Source organism: Pristiophorus japonicus, chromosome 1, assembly GCF_044704955.1.
Source record: "Pristiophorus japonicus isolate sPriJap1 chromosome 1, sPriJap1.hap1, whole genome shotgun sequence".
In the NCBI taxonomy this organism is placed as follows: Eukaryota; Metazoa; Chordata; class Chondrichthyes; family Pristiophoridae; genus Pristiophorus; species Pristiophorus japonicus.
Window position 1 is genome coordinate 352616800 of NC_091977.1, and position 22613 is coordinate 352639412.

At 46.1% G+C, this 22613-nt stretch overlaps 1 protein-coding gene across 1 annotated transcript in view; it reads left to right on the forward strand.

Moving 5' to 3' along the window:
- The window catches only part of dscc1 (DNA replication and sister chromatid cohesion 1), a 76134-nt gene that overhangs the window by 35487 nt on the left and 18034 nt on the right, over positions 1 to 22613 (forward strand). The window contains exon 6 of the mRNA XM_070874852.1: positions 14524 to 14576. Coding sequence (XP_070730953.1) covers positions 14524 to 14576 — 53 coding nt within the window. The remainder of the gene's footprint in view (positions 1 to 14523; positions 14577 to 22613) is intronic.

Sequence of the window (22613 nt, forward strand, 5' to 3'; positions counted from 1 at the left end):
GATACACCTCTTGTATTTTCACACTCTATGGTGCACACTGAATTTACTTGCACACACAACACCTATACATTGAGATTCACAGACTCAAAGTTGCACAGCTATTAGAATTTAAACTTTGTTGGATGATGTGGTGACATAACATCTGTCATGGCATGGTTGGACATGAGTAGAAAACCACAATCCTTTGTGTGCAGAATTCCTGCTCTCAGCTGTGTGGCCATGCTAGTTGCTTTTCCACAAGCAGTGAAGGTCGCTTATGCATGTCCTACCAGCTGGTTGCAGATTTTTTTAAATATTCATTCATAGGATGTAGGTGGCGCTGGCAAGACCAGCATTTATTGCCCATCCCTAATTGTACTTGAGAAGGTGGTGGTGAGCCGCCATCTTGAACCTCTGCAGACTTGCATTGACAGAAGCCAGAGAGAAGCTTACCCAGCTGCCTGTACACCTCGTGATTGTTTTTGGACCAAACACAATGAGAATGAGAAAAACTATTTTATTTAAAAATAAAGAGAGAGAAGTCTTATTTTCTTCTATACAAATGTTACTTGGGTGTATAAATTATCTGGTGATTCACTTCAACTATTAAGTATAGAATTATTTTTTCTGCGTTTTTTAAAATACCTTCAATTTCAGTGTGCTTCCTTGAGCAGTGTTAACATCGAGATGTGTTTATATTAAATGAAGTCTTTGGAAAGTTTGTCTGTTTGCTTTTTTAGTTGGAAGTTATCTAATCATTTCAAACTATAGGATACTCCAGCTAAACATTGGTGTCACAAACATACTGGCTGGACCTTGATGCTAACTGCATTGCTTTATCTTTGTTTGATGTACATCCATTATTGTGGCAATGCTTAAAATTCTATTTTACAATTGATGGCAGTTAGGGAAGATGCTCGTAATGTGGGAGTAACTGACCAAATACATTGCTGATTCAGACCGTCAAGCCCAATATAGTGGGCTTTAGTTTTACAAATTGCAGATGTGCTATATAGTGCATGATTTTTTTACATCATACAATCAAGGATGTAATTTGCAGAAAAACTATGCACTTTTACATTGACTTGTACAATTGCTAACTTTTTTTGCCAAAAATGATTTTGCACAGACAGCAATGACAGATGTTTGAATTAAACTTGTTTATATTCTCAATGGGTTAAATGTTCTCATTTCTTTTGGAGTAAAATTTATTGTTAAATGTTCTTGTCACATTGGCAAATATGAACTTCGACACAGACTCGAGTGGAAAATACAATTGTTAATCTGGAATCTAAATATTTTTCTGTTTGGAAAGTATTATCAGGCTGTATGATGCCCTTGGTGCTCAGGTGATCTTCAACCATTTAATCTTTGCTCTACTGATGATACAGTGGGAAAATGGTGCAAAACAGAAAGATCTAGAATGGGACAGCAGTAGGAGCAGTACAGGTGTCCCCAGTGACCTAGTCTAGGGAGGAGGAAAATTTAATGGGGTTCCTACTCCTGGATGCCATCTAATGACTTCTGGTGGAAAGTGCATGTGTGCAGACATCATTGAGGACAGGATTGGGGATCTGAGGGCCACTGGTGCCTCTGAAACTACCGTCAGTATTAGTCATTGGTTTCACAAGCGAAGGGGAGGAAAAGGATATTGATGTAATGGAAGCCGAAAGTTAGAGAAAATTAAAAAATATCATGAATTATACTATGTATTATTTACAGCCAAATATCTCTCTCTCTACAGTAGAAATAGAGGAAAGATAATGAGCCAAATATAACTGCTTTCATTTTGACCCAACTAAAGCCTTTTTTAAAAAAAAGTAATAAAAAATTACAAATATTGTTACAGTGGGCATTTTTACAGCAGGAAGATAGATTTTTTTTTTTCTAGAAGCTTTATAAATTGTATGATTTCCTTTGTATTGGAAGTTCTCTGGTTCTGGATTAAATGCATGTTCCATTGGTCTAGCTGGTGTCTTGTTCCATGTTGGAAAGCAATCAAGTTGATTAAGTAGCATTTTTATAAACACAGATTTTGCATTGTGTCGTTCATGGTGAGTCAGAGGATAAATGGTTTTGCTGTCTCCATGACAATGTAAATGGTTCCTCAGTGGCTTACCTTGTACATCTGTACTGATGGGAAGGGTATATATTAAATTAAGTACACAGTGTTTCCTCCTCGCCCCTCCCCTCACCACTCGTATGGCGGATTTCATTGTGCCACTCAAAGATGACATGAATGCGGGATGTGGAATAGGCTCTTGATTTGGTACAGCAATTAGTGTTAACATTATACATTTGTATAGTATAATCATTTTAACATCTTGTAAAGGAACATAGTTGTTTAACAATTAATTGGCGGGTTCACCACCATGAAGAGCAGTTACTGGGAGTTACTGTGAAATGTTTTGAACTGCTGCATGTAAATAGCCAGCTGGTTGAATCTCCAAGAAGTCCTAACAATGCCATTTTTAAACTTTTGATACAATGATAAAAATGAAGTTTTTTTTATCTTTGTCAGATTATTTATTGCTTTCTTTTTTGCTTGGCCAAAGTGTACACACAGGGTTATGGTCAGTTATTGTTAGCTGCTTCTGCAAGCTGTATGGAATTTACATTACAGCCTGGCTTATATTTGGACCTCCTGGGTAAGGCAGAATTGTGCATAGTTCATGAATTCCTTTCTATAAATTATTCACATTATACCTGTACAGGGACTGGTCATTCAAAGTACCTTGATGCAGATCAACAAACAAGCCATTTAATTCAATTCCAAACATCCTACATGGTGGACATCCTGGGGTAGTAATTTTGATTGAAAGCTGTGTCTTGAGTGAAAACCTGGCAGGGCAGATGATTCCTTGTTGTCCCTTTGACACATAGTTCTGGCCAGGACCTGTCAATGGTAGGCTACTTGTGCACCTCTGATCAGTCCGTCTTAAGCCAACAGAGGGACTGGGCTAAATTATTTGCTCTGTGGCAGTGTTTCACCATGTAGGAAGTGTTGAAAGTTAGTGCAAGAAAAATATATTTGTTGTTCGGATGTTTCAAGGAGAATAGTGTAGCTTGCAATGACTGGAAATAGATTCTTTGGACTGAACGCTGTTCATTTACCTATTAAATGTGTCTGATGATGTACATTATCTGCCTATCAAAGACAAAGGGGCCAAAATTCAGGGTCCCAGGAAGGACTGTTACCGTGGGTTTTTGACAGCTATTCAGCAAAATCAGGTGGTTGCCGCATTCCAGTCGATTGTCCCCCGCAAAGCATATTCAGTGCGGGAGTTTTTTGGGCGGTGTGCACTTCCGCCGTGGTAGGGGCTTGGTGTCATCAGGGTGCGCGCCGCTGCTACGCGGCCACACCACCCAAATTCAGCATAAAAAAACGCAGCTTTCTTTTTCACAGTGCCCCAGCCAGCTTTTTGGGTCGGAGCACTTTGCTGTGCTACTCGACACCGCTGGAGGAGAACGGAGGATTACCGCGATCGGGTATTTTTGGTCATAACTTTTTCTGTTGCTTTCGGTGCATTTGGTAAACCTGCAGAGTACTGTTCATTATTTTTGGAGAGTTTTGAAGACTTTTTAACTTTGTGATTAGTGGAGGCCTGTAGGCCTCATTCTCTACTCCAGAGGCCTACTTGTGAGGGTCCAGCCTTCACACAGAATGGGCTCAGTGTTGGCAGAGGAACGCCTTGTCCACCTTGTGAGACGCAGGAGAAGGTGGTGCCATAACGGGTACAGAGGCAGTGGGCAAGGGAGGCAGCAGCCATGGCTGCCCAGCAGAGAGAAGGGCCTGCAGATGGCCGCAGACCTCCACGTAGAGAGGGTGGCCAGGAGGGAGGTGGCATGAGGTGGAGGGTCAGATCCGCTGACCCCCCTCACCACATACTGGGCCAGGAGCCTTGGCAGCATCAGCCTGCTGAGGCTCCGGAACATGAGGAGAAACAGGGAGAAGGCGATCAGCCGGCTGCCATGGGAGGTGGCCAGCACAGACCTGGGGGGAGGAGGCCCTACCGTTAAAGGGTCCACCGACGTCAGTTCTCTTTCCTGGAGCTCAATGATGAGCAATGTTTGCGGAGGTTTAGATTGAGAAAGGACGTACTGAGGAAGCTGTGCAATGTCCTGCACCAAGATCTCCAGCCTCACACAAGGCTCAGGATAGCTCTGACCATTGAGACCAAGTTCAGCATAGTTCTGAACCTTTATACTATGCGGTCTTTCCAGTCTGTGACTGCAGACATCACGAACATCTCCCAAATCTCTGCCCATCGCTCCATCCGGCAGGTCACCGATGCTCTGTATAGGAGAAGAGTGGACTATATCTCCTTCCCGATGACCAGCGAGAAGCAGGTGGAGCGGCAGACTGGATTTGTCCAGATTGCAGGGGTCCCCAGGGTGCCATCGACTGCACACACGTTAGTCTGAGGGTGCCACAACACCATCTCGAACTCTATCAACAGGAAGGGATTCCACTCCCTCGATGTGCAGTTGGTGTGTGACCACCCGCGTAGGATCCTGACAGTTAATGCCAGGTATCCAGACAGCAGCCATGATTTCTTCATTCTGCGCCAGACCGGTGTGCTCGCCCTCTTCACCGGGCCAAATTAGGATTGTGGATGGCTGCTTGGCGACCAGGGATATTCCCTGTCCACTTGGCTGCTGACTCCACAATGGAACCCCAGGACAGCAGCCGAGCATGTCTACAATGATGCCTGTTCTGACACCAGGTGCATCATCGAACACTGCATTGGGATCCTCAAGCAGAGGTTCCGTTGCCTGGACCAGTTTGGTGGTGCCTTGCAGTACTCTCCTCAATGGGTCTCCATATTCGTGGTGGTCTGCTGCATGCTGCGCAACCTGGCCCTGATGAGGGGCCAGCCGCTGGAGCTCGAGCCAGCAGTACCACCCGATGAGGAGGAGGAGCAGGGTGATCCCCGTCGCCGCCCAGCCAGGAGGCGTTGTCGCCATCGCAATCCTGCAAGTGAGGTGCAGACACGTCTCATTGCTGCTCGATTCACACAATCTCATCCCCACATGACCCTTTAGCTCCTATTCTCCATGGCCATCCCAATGAGTGCTTTCACACACAAGTGCCCATTCTCAAATGATACACCTGCCCAGATATATGTGCAAAAAATAAAGATTTATGACATGATCCAAGCCCGTGCAAAAAGACAACACAACAAAAAACAGTTCAAGAAACTTACACAAAAACATCATTTCTCACCCTTGTGCATCTCCTTATAACATCGCTTAAGCGTGCCTATCCTGCTACTATGCCTAAGTGTCTCCCTTGTGGCTGCATCATGGATCTGGGAAGGCTGCTGTGTTTCTTGTGTTGAAGCTGCAGATGTCTTGGATGCCCTCGACCAGCTTTGGCCCTGGAAGGGCTGGGTGCAGACTGGTCATCACCTTCCTAGGAGGGTTCAGTTTGACTTGGCTCGGGTGAGGCCATGCATAGAGGCACTGGCAGAATGGGAGGTCTGGGGCCAGGAATGCTGTGATCCTGAGAGAGCACATAATCAGGATCCTGGTCCGAGAAGCCTGAATCACCGGGGCGGCATATTTTTACCACCACCACCAAGCTGATGGAGGTCAGGTTGGTGCTGTGGTGCGACACCGGAAGGTCCCCCGTGGCCTGTGTTGGACCCAGCTGTGAAAGCAACAGAGGTGTCGGGTGGCATCGAGCTGAGACTGCATGAGAGCAGTCAGAGTCTCAGTCAGCAGACAATGGCAGCACTAAGATGCTCCGTGGCCTGTTGCCCAGAGTGCATAAGAGAATTCTGAGCTTCCAGAGCCGTGGCCATCCTCTCCAATCCAGCACCGATGCGCTCATTCCCTTGTGCCTGTGCCGAAATGGCAGCTGCCGCATCACCTTCAGGTTGCGGTATCACAGCTGGATCCGCACGGACAATCTGGGAGTCCACCATCGCCTGCACGCTGACAATGATGGGTTCCATGGTGTGCGCAGAGCTGTCCTGACCTCCTCTCTCTCACCCTTGTCAGTGCCCCCAACATCTGCAAATGCATGGCCTCCACCCTTCTTAGTCACATCCCCAAACGATGGAGTGCGCTCTAAACTGTCACCAGGGCTTGACCGCTCAATGTCGCCACTGCTCTCATTTGACATCTCTGTGTTGGGATGTTGTGAAGCATCTCATCCAGGCCTGCAGCTGGTCTACGAGGTCTTTCCTCACTCCCCACTGTGCTGGGTGTGTTGTCACTCGGTCTTGGGGCTGTGTCACTGCCTCGAGTTGGTCTGCGAGGTCTTTCCTCACTTCCCACTGTGCTGGGTGTGCTGCCACTCGGTCTGTCATCTGTAAGCATGAATGGGAGAAGGGCTGCCGTGAGGGGGAGATGGGGGATTGACGCATGGAGCCTGCAAATAGCAGACTTCCAGAAGGAAAGGCACTGTAGGCGCTGGCATATTCAAGGAGAGATTGCATTAAAGGAGGGCCCTCACTTACCCACATGGGCATCAGCAGTACCGTGGCCCACAGGGAAGGCACCGTGTCCGCCCACAAGTGCCTCAACCCTCTTCTCCAAGGGTGTGAGGACCTGGATCTCTGCCTCACCACCACCAGTCATCCTCTGCTCCATGCAATTGTGAGCAAGTTTGGCCTGCAAAACAAAGAATGGTTGGTGAGTACCACTGATAACTCATCAGAAATGAGTGCACAAGTGTTTGTCCCTGACGAGCAGCTGTAAATGTGAGATGAAAGGGAGCCTTCTTTGCGAGAACACATATATAATATAAGATGGGAAATAAGAGAATATTGAAGGAGAAGCTCGCAGATGCAGGTCAGCAGTTGGTGGAACAGGTACTCGCTTTCATAAGACTGATAATCTCAGTCCGAATATGAATGAAGGTCCCTGAAACCTCCCCAGCAATTTCCCTCGGTGCATTGGTTAAGACCTCACGAGTGGGTCTCCCCATATTCAGATAAATCAGTCTCCTGCTCTCAACACCCTGCATGAAAGTCTCCAGCTCGGCGTCAGTAAACCTGCTTGCCCTCCTTGATCCACTAGCACCAGCCATCCTGCAACCCAACTCCTTCCCTCCTCAGGGCCCAGCTGCAAACCCTGACCTTTAAGAAGGCCAGGGAGCAGCTGGATCGTTAACTACACATTAGCACAATGTTGAATTTCTCTGTGGTGACACCGCTGCAAACTGGCGTTTCCAGCCGCTCCTTGCTGCAGGACGCCATTTAAATTTTTTTTTTTGCCTGAATTTCGATCGGGGGCCCAACGCAAATATTGCGATGGTGATGGCTCAAAAAAGTTGGGAGGAGTGCCTGGTTTGTGGTGACCCTGAATTTCGGCCCCAAAGTATCATGTAGGCCAGTCAGTCACCAGGTTCTCTGACGTGGCAGCTAAAGGTACTGTAATATGTGGGCCACTTGTGCGAGTGACCAGAAACATTAAATCCAGTTTTTAAGTCATGGGACTAGACTTTCCTATGAGCCCCTCAACGCCCGATTGCCCGCTCAGAAAAATCGCTTGCGTTTGGTAAGTAACGCTGACGAGAATTTCCACTTTTATGTTAAAACTAATCGCCCGGCGAGAAAATGGGCTTTGTACCTTTTATTTTCGGCGGTTTATTGGTGGTTACGGGGAAACTAAGTAAAACAGGCGGTTTTTAAAAAATTTAGTCCGAGGCTGCGGTTGGGCTGAGGGAGGGGGGAGAAAAAAACATTTCAATTTAAAAAAAAACGTATAAAGCATTCCCAAGACACTTTTACACCTAATCGCCGTTTTAAAATTAAAAAAAATAAAGAACTTTTAACTTGTCTTTCTTTGCAGAGTATTCCCATACCGCCCTGTTTAAGCAGCTTTTACAGGGCAGTTTCCTCGGCGATCTGGGTGTGCTTCTGTTCAGCCCAAACTTACGCCTTGCCGATTTTCTCGGCATTACACGTTGGCGGTTTGGTCCCGGCGGGCGTTTTCAGATTTGGGCGATAAAACTAAAACTAAAAAACTAAGGGGGAAACTTTCGCCGGGCGGAAAAACAGCTGTACCGCCGAGAAAATCTTTGAGAACCCGCCAAAAATGAAAGGAAAGTCTAGCCCTCGGTCATTTATGTGTATTCACTCCTGTGGAATACCACTCGTATCTTTTCCCAGTTTCGGAATCATCCTTTTTCCCCATCCTTAGCTTTTATCCCTCCAACCATCTCTCTATCCATGCAGCTACATTCCCATTAATTCCATTTACCATTATCTTTACCATAAGTCTGTTATCTGAAAGCTTATCAAATGCTTTTGATAAATTTATATACGCCACATCCAGTGCTTTTTCTTTATCCATTTTGTTATTGCCTCAAGAATTCTATAAAATTGGATAAGATGACCACCCTTTCAGAAAAACATGCTTACTGGCCTTGATTAACTCTGGTTTTTTCAAGTGCTCAGTAATTTCATCCCGTATTACCAAATCAAAAATGTAACAACAGTTGATAAATTCTTGGCTTGTCTCTGTTTCTTCTTTTGAAGAGTGGTGCCACAATTTCCACACTCCCATCTTCGAGCACAGTTTTTCTTTTCAAAGAATTTTGGAAAATTGCAGTTCATAGTATCTTCTCTCGAAGAATCAGATTAAAAACCATCATTGGCCTAGAAATCCCGGTCCTCTGGTTCCCGCAGGTGCTCGACAGGAAAAGGTAAAAAAGATGCACACCTACCTTATCCTGCTGCTCCCACCAGCGATCCCGGTCCTGAGGCGGCCTCCTCCCTGTGCATCGGAGCGCATGCACATCGGGACCTCCGTAGGCTGGAGCTGGAGTCACATGGCACTGGGCAGCCAATCCAGGTACAGTATTGTCTCATTCATCATAATGGGAACTCCGTAAGGAGGAGTTCCCATTATTATGATTGAGAAACACCCCCCCCGCCCCAACACCAAAACACAAACAAAAAATAAAGGGAAAAAACCACATATTGAAGATTAATTTAAATTAAAGTTAATAAATATCATTAAAAAAATATATATATATATATTCTGATTTTTTAAAAAATTTAGTTTTGTAATTATGGTTTAAAATAAAATTACATTTTTAACATTAAAATGTGTTTTTAAAATTTCATTTTACTATGCTTTTGTATATTTTAAAATTCTTACACCTGTAAAAGTAGGTTATGCACCTTCAGGCACAAGAGTTTTCAGGACATCCGCTGGGCAAGATATGGGTAAATACGCAATCTTGCCCATGCAAATGTCCTGGCTGTGGGGATACAAACGATCTGTCAAGTCCGAGCTTGACAGATCGGAAAAGCCCGTTTTCAGCGCATAGGCATTGTGCGGTGAGTACGGCTTACTGGGTGGAATCCGCATTGCGACTCTGGGAGGAGCTCTTTAGCCACAGGGAGAAGGCAATTGAGGAGGATTCTTGCGATGACTCCCTGTGGCCGACATCAGGGAAACTCCCCTAATTACCGCAATCGGACTTGTCACCTTTCTAGAAGATGGTCACGATTACAGTGTCTGAGATTCCCTGGCATGCTCTCCTGCTTCCAGATAAAAAATGAGATTGTGTATTCGTGCCAATAATGCTTCTCCGCCATGTTTTATTGCTTCGGCGGGTATTCCATCCGCTCGTGAGGCCTTGTTGTTGTTCAGTTGTCAGATGGTCATTTCTACCTCATGCCAGGCTGGGGTTATGCTGAGATGGTAGTGGGTAGCATGCTGCAGGATGGAGTCTCGGACACTCACGTCAAAGACAGAGTCTTGGTTAAGGAGATCTTCGCAGTGTTCCTTCCAGCGGATACTGACTGCCTCTATCCTTGATGAACCTCTTTGTTCGAAGCCAGCAGTGGGGTAGGACCTTGGGTGCTTGGGCCGTAAGTGGTTTTGACTGTGCTAAAGAATCCACACACGTGGTGGTTGTCGGCTAGTAGCTGGATCTCCTGTGCTTTCTCCACATGCCATCTGTTCTTTAGGTCGCAAGTTTTTTGTTGGACCTCGGCCTTCAAGCGTCTGTAGAGCTGCTTTCTTGCTCTCAAGTTGTGTTGCTGTTTCCAGTTCAAGAATGCCTTGTTCATGTGGCTTATTAGCTCCTGGATCTCCTGGTCGTTCTTGTCAAACCAGTCTTGGTGTTTCTTGGTCGAGTGACTGAGCGTCTCTTCACAGGTGCTAATTATTGAGACCCTGAGGGCAGACCAGGCACTGTGGACACTCTGCGTCTCTGGGTCACTGGGAGTCATCAGGTTGGTAGCGAGGTGCTGGCTGAATAGGGCTTTCTTAGCAGGGTCTTTGAGTGCTCCAGCGTTGATTGATTTTCCTGCGGCATTGTTTCTGTTGCCGTCGCTGTTTTGGGGCAGGCCTGGGAGGACAGACGCACCATTAGCGTCCTCGACCAGGCCAACATCCCCAGCATCGAAGCGCTGACCACACTTGATCAGCTCCGCTGGGCAGGCCACATTGTCCGCATGTCAGACACGAGACTCCCAAAGCGAGCGCTCTACTCTGAACTCCTTCACGGCAAACAAGCCAAAGGTGAGCAGAGGAAACTCTCAAAGCCTCCCTGATTAAAGTGCAACATCCCCACTGACACCTGGGAATCCCTGGCCAAAGACTGCCCTAAGTGGAGGAAGACATCCGGGAGTGTGCTGAGTCTCATCGCCGAGAGCATGCAGAAATCAAGCGCAGGCAGCGGAAAAAGCGTGTGGCAAACCTGTCCCACCCAACCTTTCCCTCGACGACTATCTGTCCCACCTGTGACGGGGACTGTGGTTCTCGTATTGGACTGTTCAGCCACCTAAGGACTCATATATTTTAATAGTGGAAGCAAGTCTTCCTCATTTCCGAGGGACTGTCTATGATGATGACGTTGATTGAGATGATGGAGCGGATTAGGCAGTGGTCCATCCAGCAGACATCGGCTCCTGTCATGGCATGGGTGATGCGCACGTCCTTGCGGTCCCTCGCTCGGACGCTGACATCATCTAGCAGATGCCAGTGCTTGGAGCGAGGGTGTTGCCATGAGACCATGTACTTGTCTTTCTGACGGAACAAGGTGTTAGTTATGACTAGGCCATATTCTGAGCAATTCGTCAGGAGGAGGGTACCGTTGGAGTTGGTTTTCCCTACACCCCCCCCCCCCCCCCCTCTGCTGATCACACCTCCTCGGAGGAAGAGAGTGTTTGAAGACCAGAACCTCAAACCCGGCCCCAACCTCACGGTCTACAGAGCAGTAGTGATCTCGCCCTCCTATATGCTTCAGAGACATTGACTATGTACAGCAGGCACCTCAAAGCACTGGAGAAGTACCACCAACGCTGGCTCTGCAGGATCCTGCAAATCCATTGGCAGGATAGGCGCACCAACATCTGTGTTCTCGCTCAAGCCAACATCCCCAGCATCAAAGCATTGACCACGCTCAATCACCACAGTTGGACGGGCCACATCATCCGCATGCCAGATACGAGACTCTACTCGGAGCTCCAACATGGCAAGCGGGCCCCAGGTGGGCAGAGGAAACACTTCAAGGACATCCTCAAAGCCTCCTTGAAAAAGTGCAACATTCCCCTGACCCAAGACCGCTCCAAAGTGGAGGAGAAGCATCCAGGAAGGCGCCGGACACCTAGAGTTCTTCACCGGGAGCAAGCTGAAGCCAAGCTTAAACAGCGGAAGGAGTTGTACGACAACCCAAGCACCCCATCCACCCGTTCCTTCAACCACCGTCTGCCCCACCTGTGACAGAGACTGTGTCCCCCACATTGGATTCAGTCACCTGAGAACTAATTTTTAGTATGAAAGCAAGTCATTCTTGGCTCCGAGGAACTGCCTTAGAAGAAGAAAACTGAGGCAAGTTATTTATTTATATCACCTTGCTTTCCACACAAGTTTGTCCCCTTTATCTCTTCGAGGCTCTACCTCTTACTTGCCCATTGTCTTACTGCTAATGTGCCTATAGAAATCCTTTTTATTGTCCTTGTTTTTTTTTTAAACTTTTTTTCATGCACTCCTTCTTAACCTTTCCACTCTTCCTTTTTGCAGCTTTTCTGTTTCCTTTGTATTTGTACTGGTTTTCATTTTTGATTTGTTCTGCAATACTGTTTTTTTTTCAAATTTCATCTTGTCTCCCTATTCAACCACAGAACTCCAGCCTTCAATATACTCCCTTTTATCCTTATTAGAATAAATTTGAGTGAGGTGTTATGATCTGGAATGCCCTGCCTGAAAGGGTGGTGGAAGCAGATTCAATCGTAACTTTCAAAATGGAATTGGATATGCACTTGAAAAAGAAAAATTTGCAGGGCTATGGGGAAAGAGCAGGAAAGTGTGGGACTAATTCTATAGCTCTTCCATAGAGGCGGTACAGGTACAATGGGCTGAATGGCGGCCTAGAATTTACCAATATCTCACAAAGATTCCAGGTACCTTTCCCCTGCAGAGGAGAAGAATCCCTTTCTGGGCTTTTAAAATGAGTTTAAAGGGGCAGACGAAGTCTGTGGGGGATAAAAGGGGATGCATTCATGGAGACCCCCTCCCCAGTGTTTGGACTCATAGGAAAGGGAATTCAAAATGGATCTAAATTACAGAAGCTTGAGATCCCCTAAACATCTATGGGAAGGAGCATATCAATTTTAAAATTCTACAACATTTTGGCTGCGAAAAAGAGTTACCAAATACAGGAGGTGGAGCCAACCTCTGAAGCAAATTCGTGTATTAAGGACCCCAGGCTATTCACCCCCTAAGAGATAATCGAATTACCCAATCAAGCACAATGGAAATCAAGGTCAGGAAACTAGACAATCCTAAAACAATGCAAAACCAGTGATAGCACATTCTCTCACCCTAATCGAGTTACTGCTGACAAAGGAGACATTTGAAAATCAATGGACAGAACAGTTTAAACAGAGCCCAAGAGATTTGATGGGCGATAACGGAGCCTTTTTTTGGGATATATCTATCCCCCAGTTTTACAAGGAAAAACTAGCAGAACACAGACTGGAACTCGCACAGACTCGAATAAGGACACAGACTGGAACACAGACACAGACACAAGCAGCCTGCTTCCTCTACAGTGAAGAAATGGAATAGTGAAGGAAACTACCAGAACTCATCAGGAACTGACCGAGCACAAGGCCCACGAAACGGAAGGTTGTCAGCAACCAAATTGACAACCACTTACAATCTACTTCCGAACGACCCAACGGGGGAGAAATTACCAAAAGGGACTAACTAAAACTATTCCTAACCAAAGAAAGTGGGTATTTACCCCATACATCCAAAACGCAACTTAGCGCATCAACGGACGCACCCCAACCGAAGACTACGCAGTCCGAAGTCCTCTCCTGTCCGGGGTGCGGTTCGCCTAGAAGGCCAAGTGCAGCGAACCCCGAAACTGTGATTCACTGGCAACTGTCTAAAGGGATTGGTGAACATAACCCCTGAACCCTCAGAGCTATAACTTAGTTAGTTAGGGGAATTGGGGGCGGGGGGAGGCTGGGATAACTTGTGTAAATGTATCTGCATTCTCCTCTTTACCCCATTTAGAGTTTAAGTTGTATTCTTTTCCCCACAGGCTGTAATTTGACACTTTTTTCAATGTGTTGTACCCTTCAGTGTGTATTGGTCTGTGTGTGTTATTAAAGGTGTGCCTTTTACTTCTTTTTAAACACAATAAAGCCATACCTGCTTCCGACCTTGAAACCGATTGTCTGTCCAAGTCTGTCACAGTCCCTTCATAATTCCAGTGTCTAGAACCAAGTGTGTGGGAGCGATTCGGAACCACTCATATAAGGTCAGAAGGGAAGGCTGACCCCCTGCAAACCACCCCTTACAGTGGCCTCCTATGCTGTAAAATTCTATGGGGCTGATTTTCAGCAGCTCACTGCCGCCGACATTCCGCCTTGAGATCCGCCCAGTGTCACTTTCAGGGTGGCCTGGAGCGGGCGGGAGGGGAGAGCCGTCGGGAACCGCCCGCTGAGTGGCACAACTGACCTCGCGCCTGCCGAGCTCCTAGATTCCTGTCGGCGGCAGAAAAGGGGTGGACCGCTGGCTGGAGGCTGGTCTGTCCCTGACAGAGTATGAAGAACCTGATTAAAAAGGTAAGTGAACATTTTAATACTTTTTTTCACCACCAACTTACCTGTATGGGGTCCCCTGAAAGTCTTCTTATACTTTTTTTATTTTTTGCTGTTGTCTTTTTTCAGGTCTTCGACCCTCCGTGGGCCCAACTCCATCCTCGGCGGCAATTGCCTCTGCTGCAGAGAATGCGACCTCCTGCCCGCTGCCGCCCAGATTGGCGGTGTACGTCTTCCATTTGCCGGCCGCCGACATTCGAGGAACCGCCTTCCTGAATATCCCGCCCAAAGTTCTGTCTGGTACTTCGGCGGCACTTGGACGAGTGGAGGCCTTGCTGAAAATCGGCCCCTCTGATTCTAACTATGCACTGCATTTCCTTATAAATATTCCCCATTTGCTGATGTACATTTCTAATTGCCAATTTTTTTCGTCTGTTTATTCTGAGTACGGTCCATTTTTATCTCTCAATAATTTGTTTACTATACTAAACTATGTGGTTGTGTTTTTCCCCAACAGGGAAATGATAGAGCATTGCCTTAATTGTTACGGCAAAAGATACACAAATGAAGGTAAGGCAAATAATATTTCAGCTTCTAAAATTTAAATTTACTGTTATGTATATTGGTTGGTCTAATCAACCAGATTTTAAGTTCAGCCTTTTTTATTAAATAAGATGAATTGATATTTTTACTTTTTTTTTTCTGATTTTCTTCCCGTAATGCTCCTTTTCTGAAGATATTGACTATCTGCTGAGTTACGATTCAACAGACAGGTGCTCTGAGCTGAGTTGGCAAATATCACAGCCTATTTGACCAGAGAGGGCATCATGCTTGGCCATAACTCTGTCTTGACCCAACATCTACACATGCCGATGGATCGCCATTGAGTGTCTTCCCATTTCCTGGGCTGCTGAGGACAATTAGTGCCTCATAGAAACATAGAAAATAGGTGCAAGAGTAGGCCATTTGGCCCTTCGAGCCTGCACCGCCATTCAACAAGATTATGGCTGATCACCCACCCCAGCACCTCCCCCCCCCCCCCCCCCCCCCCACCCCAGCCGCAAGGACCACATCCAACTCCCTCCCGAACACATCCAATGAACTGGCATCAACAACTCTCCGCGGCAGGGAACCCCACAGGCCAACAACTCCCCGAGTGAAGAAGTCTCTCCCAACCCCAGCCCCAAACAGCCCACCCCCCCATCCCAAGAGCGTGCCCCCCCCCCCCCCCCCCGGCTCCGGACCCACCCAACACCGGGAACACGCCCCCCGCATCCAACCCGCCCCGTCCCGTCAGAATCCTTCCCAAATGCCGAACACCCCCGGATGTCGAGCTTGCTCAAAGTTTATTTCCTGTAAATATTTTATCGGTGAAATGGACACCAAGGAGTGACCACAAGGCAGCAATCTCACTGAGATGCCAATGGTATCCCAAACCTTGAATGTCGAACTCTACCATGGAAGTCGGCAATCTTTATGGTGCAGAGGATGCGGCTGCAAGCTCTGCTTGCATTTGAATAGAACACCAAGGTTAGAAACGGTCTGGTTCAGCCATGAAAGGGGCCAGGGACAGGGATGCAATCAGTGGCAAGGTTTGAAGTTTGTGATGAAGGCCAAAGACAATGGCTTCCGTCTTCCCACTGTTTAGCTAAAGGAAATTGCAGCTCATTCAAGACTAGAAGTTGGACAAGCAATCTGATAGCACACAGGTAGCGAAGGGGTCCGAAAGAGGTGGTGATGTAGAGCTGGGTATCATTAACCTGGCTGAAATTTGCTAACTCAATGAAGGCCAAGAATCGAACTTGGCACTTTCCTGATTTGGATGCCTCACTATCACACCTCTTAATGTATTTGTCTGCTGATCTGTTGGAGATGAAATCTATATTTATAATTGTTCTTGGAGAGCAGATACAGGATATACTTTCTGGGCTCCATCAATACTGCTGTGCAACTGTCCACGAGGAAGTGCTTGAGAAAGTCTTGGGGTGGGGGGAGAATTTGGGCCGTTTGCACCTCCTGTTAGCACCCCCAGGGGAATATTCCATCACACTCTTGACTTGTGCCTTGTAGCTGGTGGAGAGATTTTGGAGAGTCAGCAGATGAGCCACGCATTGCAGAATACCCAGCCTCTGACCTGTATTTACGTGATTGTTCCAGTTGATGACAATGGGAACTTGGCAATGTTCCAATTGACAATCAAGAGGATTTGGTTAGGCTCTCATTGTAGATGGTCATTGCCTGGCATTTGTGGGCAGGGACGGCTTAATTATCTGTGAAATTGCAAATGGAAATGAACACTGTGCAATCAGCCAGCAGCCCCACGTTTGACCTTTATGAAGGAGGAAAGGTTATTGATGAAGCAACTGAAGATGGTTGGGCCTAGGATGATGTCCTGAGGCTGAGATGATTGACCTCCAATGACCACAACCATCTTCCTTTGTACCTGTTATAACTCCAGCCACTGGAGAATTTTCTACGGGGTGCCCATTGATTTACTAGGGCTTCTTAATGGCACACTTGGTCAAATGCTGCCTTAATGTCAAGGGCAGTCACTCTCACCTCCGACCTGGAATTCAGCTCGAGTGTCCGTGTTTGGATCAAGGCTGTAATGAGATCTGGAGCCAAGTGGCCCTGGTGGAACCCAAACTGAGCATCAGTGTGTCAGTTATGAGTGAATAAGTGCTGCTTCATAGCGCTGTTGGCGACTCCTTGATGATGATGATGATGATGATAATTGGCCAGGTTGGAATTTATCATGATTTTTATGGACAGGACATGCCTAAACAATTTTCCATATTGTCGGGTAGATGCCAATGTTGTAGCTGAACTGCTTCAGCTTGGCTATGAGCAGGTCTTCAGTAATACAGTTGGGATGTTGTTGGGGTCCCTTTGCTGTGTCCTGTGCACAGCTATTGATACCATGTGGAGTGAATCAAATTGGTTGAAGACTGGCATCTGTGATGATGGGAGGCTGAGAAGGATCACCCACTCAGCACTTCTGGCTGAAGATGGTAGCAATGCAGCATCTTCCTCATTGGTTGTGGACAATTAAGCAACTATTCACGATGTGGCATTGACCTGATCTGTTGGCTGTGAGATCTCTTGGCTCTGTCTATAGCATGCTGCTTTCACTATTTAATTCTATTTTGTAGCTTCACCAGTTTAGGACCTCATTTTCAGGTATGCCTGGTGCTGCTCCTGGCATGCTCTTCTACACTCCTCAGTGAGCCATGAATGGTCCTTTGGCTTGATGATGATGATGATGATGGAACAGTGAGGAATATGCTGGGCCATGGGGGTTATGGATTGTGGCCAGTTTTGAGGTGCTAGATCTGTTGTTCTGTCCCATTTAGCATGGTGGTAGTGTCACATGACACGAAAGAGGGTTTCATCAATGTGAAGATGGGTCTTGGTCTCCACAATGACAGTGTCGTAGTCACTCCGACCAATGCTGTCATGGATACATGCATCTGCGACAGGTAGTCTAAAGCCATGAGACTTCCTGGGGTCAAGAGTCAACGTTAAGGACTCCCAGGGTCACTCCCCACCACCACCACTACCCCCCCTGCCAGCTGTATACCACTGGAGCACCACTTCTGGTGGATTTGTCCTGCCAGTGGGACAAGAATACCCAGGCATGGTGATGGGAGTCTGGGACACTGGCTGAATAGTATGATTCTGTGAATGTGACTATGTCAAGCTTTTTGATTAGTCTGTGGGACAACTCTCCTAACTTGTGCACCAGTCCCCAGATGTTAGTGAGGAGAACTTTGCAAGGTCAACTGGGCTGGGTGTGCTGTTGTCATGTCCTGATTTGATGCCTAGGCAGCAGCTGAGTGATCTGTCCAATTTTTATTTATTTTTTACACCTACCATTGTACTTCCAGTACTGGATGAGAAGAAATTTTCTCCAATTAAATATTGGGACGACCAAAGCCATTGTCTTTGGTCCCCACCACAAACTGTGTTCCCTAGCCACCGACTCCATCCCTCTCCCTAGCATCTGTCTGAGGCTAAACCAGACTGTTCGCAACTTAGGTGTCATATTTGACTTCCAGCCACATATCCGCGGCATCCGCTAAAATCGTCTATTTCCACCTCTAACATTGCCCGTCTCCACCCCTGCCTCAGCTCTTCTGCTGCTGAAACCCTCATCCATGTCTTTGTTACCTCTAGACTTGGCTACTCCAATGCACTCCTGGCTGGCCTCCCACATTCTACCCTACATAAACTTGAGGTGATCCAAAACTCGGCAGCCCGTGTCCTAACTTGCACCAAGTCCTGCTCACCCATCACCCCTGTGCTCGCTGACCTACCTACATTGGCTCCTGGTTAAGCAATGCCTCGATTTCAAAATTCTCATACTTGTTTAGAAATCCCTCCATGGCCTCACTTCTCCCTACCTCTAATTTCCTTCAGCCTCACACCCTCCTGAGATGTCTGCGCTCCTTAAATTTTGCCCTCTTCAGCATTCCTCATTATAATTGCTGGTCGTGCCTTCAGCTGCCGAGTTCCTTGGCTCTTAAACTCCCTCCCCAAAACTCTCCGCCTCTTCACCTTTCTTTCCTCCTTCTCGACGCTCCTTAAAAACTACCTCTTTGTCCAAGCTTTTGGTCATCTGCCGTAATTTCTTCTTACATGGCTCGGTGTCAAATTTATTTGTTTTGTATTATAAAACTTCTGTGAAGCGCCTTGGGACGTTTTACTACATTAAAGGCGTTATATAAATACAAGTTGTTTTATTGCTAGAGGCTTTATACAAAGTGGCTTGCTAGGCCACTTCACAGGGAGGTTGAGAGTTAATCACATTATTGTGGGACTGGAGTCACTTCTCGGCCACACCAAGCAAAGGAGGATGGTTTCCTTCCCGCGAGGACATTAGTGAACCAGTTGGGTTCCTACAACAAACCATTAGTTTGTAAGTAATAACTGATGCTAAGCCAAATAAGGTAAGAATAGGAAGGATGAATAAAAGTCTGATCAGAGATGAGTTTCCAGGAAATGTTCCAACCCGGGGGGGTGGGGGGGGAATGCCCTCCTTTTATCAGGTGACATTGAATTTAACCATGGTCTAGTGTGAACTGTAAGAATATTACTTCGGTGATAAATCTGTAAACCATGGAAAGTGTATTGGTCACAGATTGTTAGGGGAGTCTTTAACTCCTTTCCTTCAACTCCAGGTCAGAGTATAGGGATGGAAATTTACCTTCCACATCTAAGGTTTATTTGCTGCCTAAAGTGTAGTTCATTTGAATAGTCTGGTTCAAATTGTATTAAGTTACCCAAAACTGTTGTGGGAATGCTGCACACCACTGAGTAAATTGACTTAATCTCTTCATTTCCAGATTCATCAAAAATAAAATCAGAGACAGATATGCATGAACTAATAATTTATCAAAGCTATGATAATATAATTAATTTCACCATAAATCTAAGCATAAGGAGTACACAAAATACTTGAATAATTACTAATTGTCAGAGTTCAATGTTTACAGTTTCCAACATCGTTTAAATGTGTCACAACCACTTGGCAGCAGCTGCACTCCCCTTCATACAACAAAGGGTTACGTTCATTTCTATGAGACAAATTGGCAAGATTACAAGTTATGTAGCTAGCAGGTTACAGTTTAGGCAGAAAGTCTATCCAGATGCATTTAAAGTCTATTTCAGAGTATATCATCATCATCATAGGCAGTCCCTCGGAATCGAGGAAGACTTGCTTCCACTCTTAGCATGAGTTCTTAGGTGGCTGTACAGTCCAATACGAGAACCACAGTCTCTGTCACAGGTGGGACAGATAGTCGTTGAGGGAAAGGGTGGGCAGGGAGCCTGGTTTGCCGCACGCTACATCCGCTGCCTGCGCTTGATTTCTGCATGCTCTCGGTGACGATACTCGAGGAGCTCAGCGTCCTCCCAAATGCACTTCCTCCATTTAGGGCGGTCTATGGCCAAGGACTCCCATGTGTCAGTGAGGATGTTGCACTTTATCAGGGAGGCTTTGAGGGTGTCTTTGTAATGTTTCCTCTGCCCGCCTTTGGCTCGTTTGCTGTGGACGAGTTCCGAGTAGAGCGCTTGCTTTGGGAGTCTCGTGTCTGGCATGCGAACTATGTGGCCTGCCCAGCGGAGCTGATCAAGTGTGGTCAGTGCTTCAATGCTGCGGATGTTGTCCTGGACGAGGACGCGAATGTTTGTGCGTCTATCCTCCCAGGGGATATGCAGGATCTTGCGGAGACATCGCTGGTGGTATTTCTCCAGCGACTTGGTGTCTGCTGTACATGGTCCATGTCTCTGAGCCATACAGGAGGGCAGGTATTACTACGGCCCTGTAGACCATGAGCTTGGTGACCGTTTTGAGGGACTGGTCTTCAAACACTCTTTTCCTTAGGCGGCCGAAGGGCGCACTGGAGGCGGTGTTGGATCTCGGTGACAATGCTTGCTCTTGTTGATAGGGGAAGTGGTCCACGTTGTCCAGGGCCACGCCGTGGATTTTGAAGTCTGGGGGGGCAGTGAGTACAGCTGATGAGCTCTTGGCTTTGACAATATTATTTTTAGAAATCGTACAACCATATCCTTCTGTATCAGCTACAGTAGATAGAGTTGAGTGGATCTACTTCCCTGTGTTCACTCGCGTTCTCCTCAGGAATGCCGCTGTCATTCTGTTCCTGGTAGATCTAAACTTAAACTTTAGTATGTAACCTTTACTTTGTCCATTTCTCAGACTTGGACTGATGCGCTTTAAATTGCTTCCTTGCTCGTGCCTGACTAGACTTCTTAAATCTTTTTTGGCTTGGAAAACTTGTATTCTGAACTCTTTGCAGATTTTTCCAAACATCTCAAGACTTTCCTCCTCCTTCTCAACCTTCTGATTTGGATATCAAAATGCACAATCTTTTTTATATTTCATTTCACAAAGTAATACTCGTTTTTCTACCTATTTTGATGGCTGACCAATCAAGATGACTCATTTTGTTGTAATGATTCACCTTTAAGTGTCAATCACCTTAAACAAATGAGAAAATTTTAACTTAGAGACAAAATCTCGGACGATTTTTGTCGTTGGTTACTCCACTCACTTTCCTGGACTTAAATAGTGACAAATCCAGACAATACTAAATAAAAGTGACATTCCTTTGAGTGTTCCTGGTCTCGCTTATCTTTCCCACACAGTGTAATCACACTGGGGTTTGAATGAGTTTATGTAAACTCTAATAGTTAAAATATATTTGATTTATAAAGACATCAAATCTACTGAATATGCTACCGATTTTTGTTTCTTTTCTTAGTCATCTGGGATAATGTTTGCTCTTGGATAGTGGGTGCTGTTTTTATGCCCCATATCATTTGACTGAGTGTCAGCAAACTGTAGAAGCATTGAAGCAGAGTCCAATTCTGTCCTCCCGTTTGCCTTTCGAGAAACTGATGCTCCTTACTGCAATCCAGGCTGGCATCAGTCAGTAGAGGACTGATGAGGGACTTTCCTGGTCTGTATATATCATTGCCACATTTTGTTAGTTACTTTAATTTTGGTATTTTTTCTGTCTGCTTCCTTCTGTGGCTAAGGTGAGGATGGGGAACATTTCATGGGAGGCTAAACTGATTTTGAGGGAGGAGGTGGGCAGAAGCAACTGAGTGAATGGCTGGCATTTTTTAGGTAAAAACTCGAGTCATTCTGAAAGCGGTTAGATGCTGTGTTGGTTCTTTGGAACGACAAGCTAGATGGTCAAAATGGCACCCCCACCCCTCGACTGACGTTGAGAGTCTGGGTGCTCAGTGCATACTTCTGCACTTGGTCTAGGACAATTACAAGGTACGAAGTTGACAATTTTTCCTTTACAGGTGGATATTGGATTTGTTTAGATTAATGGGCCCAAGTTTCCCCAGGAGTTGCTCCTATTTTTTTTGGAGCCACTAGTTTTTTTTTGAGTATCTTAAAAATCACAATTCTCCCCATTTAGTTTACTCCAGTTTAAGTGAGTTAGTTTAGTTTCTTTTTGTTATGTCTCAAATAAAGCAATGTGACTGAGTACTGTAGACTTGAGTAAGTGTGACCTTAGTCTCTTTATTCCTACTCCAGAGTGCTGGCACAGCATGGGAGGCCTGCTTATATGCAGTGCTCCCAAGGGATGCTGGGATCCCTTGGGACTCCAACAGATGCGCTCTGTGGTGGCGGTAGAATGATGGGTACAAGGTGTTGCATACATAACACTTTTTAGTTTTTTTTTTTGAAAAGGGGGCGTTACCAGCCATTTGTGCCTGTTTTAGCCATTTCAGCAAGTTTAGGCAGCGAAAAGTTACTCCAAACTAACTTAGGCCAGCATATGTGTCCACTTTTGTATGCTCAGAAAAACCTTGCGGAAACATAAGAACATAAGAATTAGGAACAGGAGTAGGCCATCTAGCCCCTCGAGCCTGCTCCGCTATTCAAAAAGATCATGGCTGATCTGGCTGTGGACTCGGCTCCATTACCCGCCCGCTCCCCATAACCCTTAATTCCCTTATTGGCTAAAAATCTATCTATCTGTGATTTGAATATATTCAATGTGCTAGCCTCAACTGCTTCCTTGGGCAGAGAATTCCACAGATTCACAACCCTCTGGGAGAAGAAAT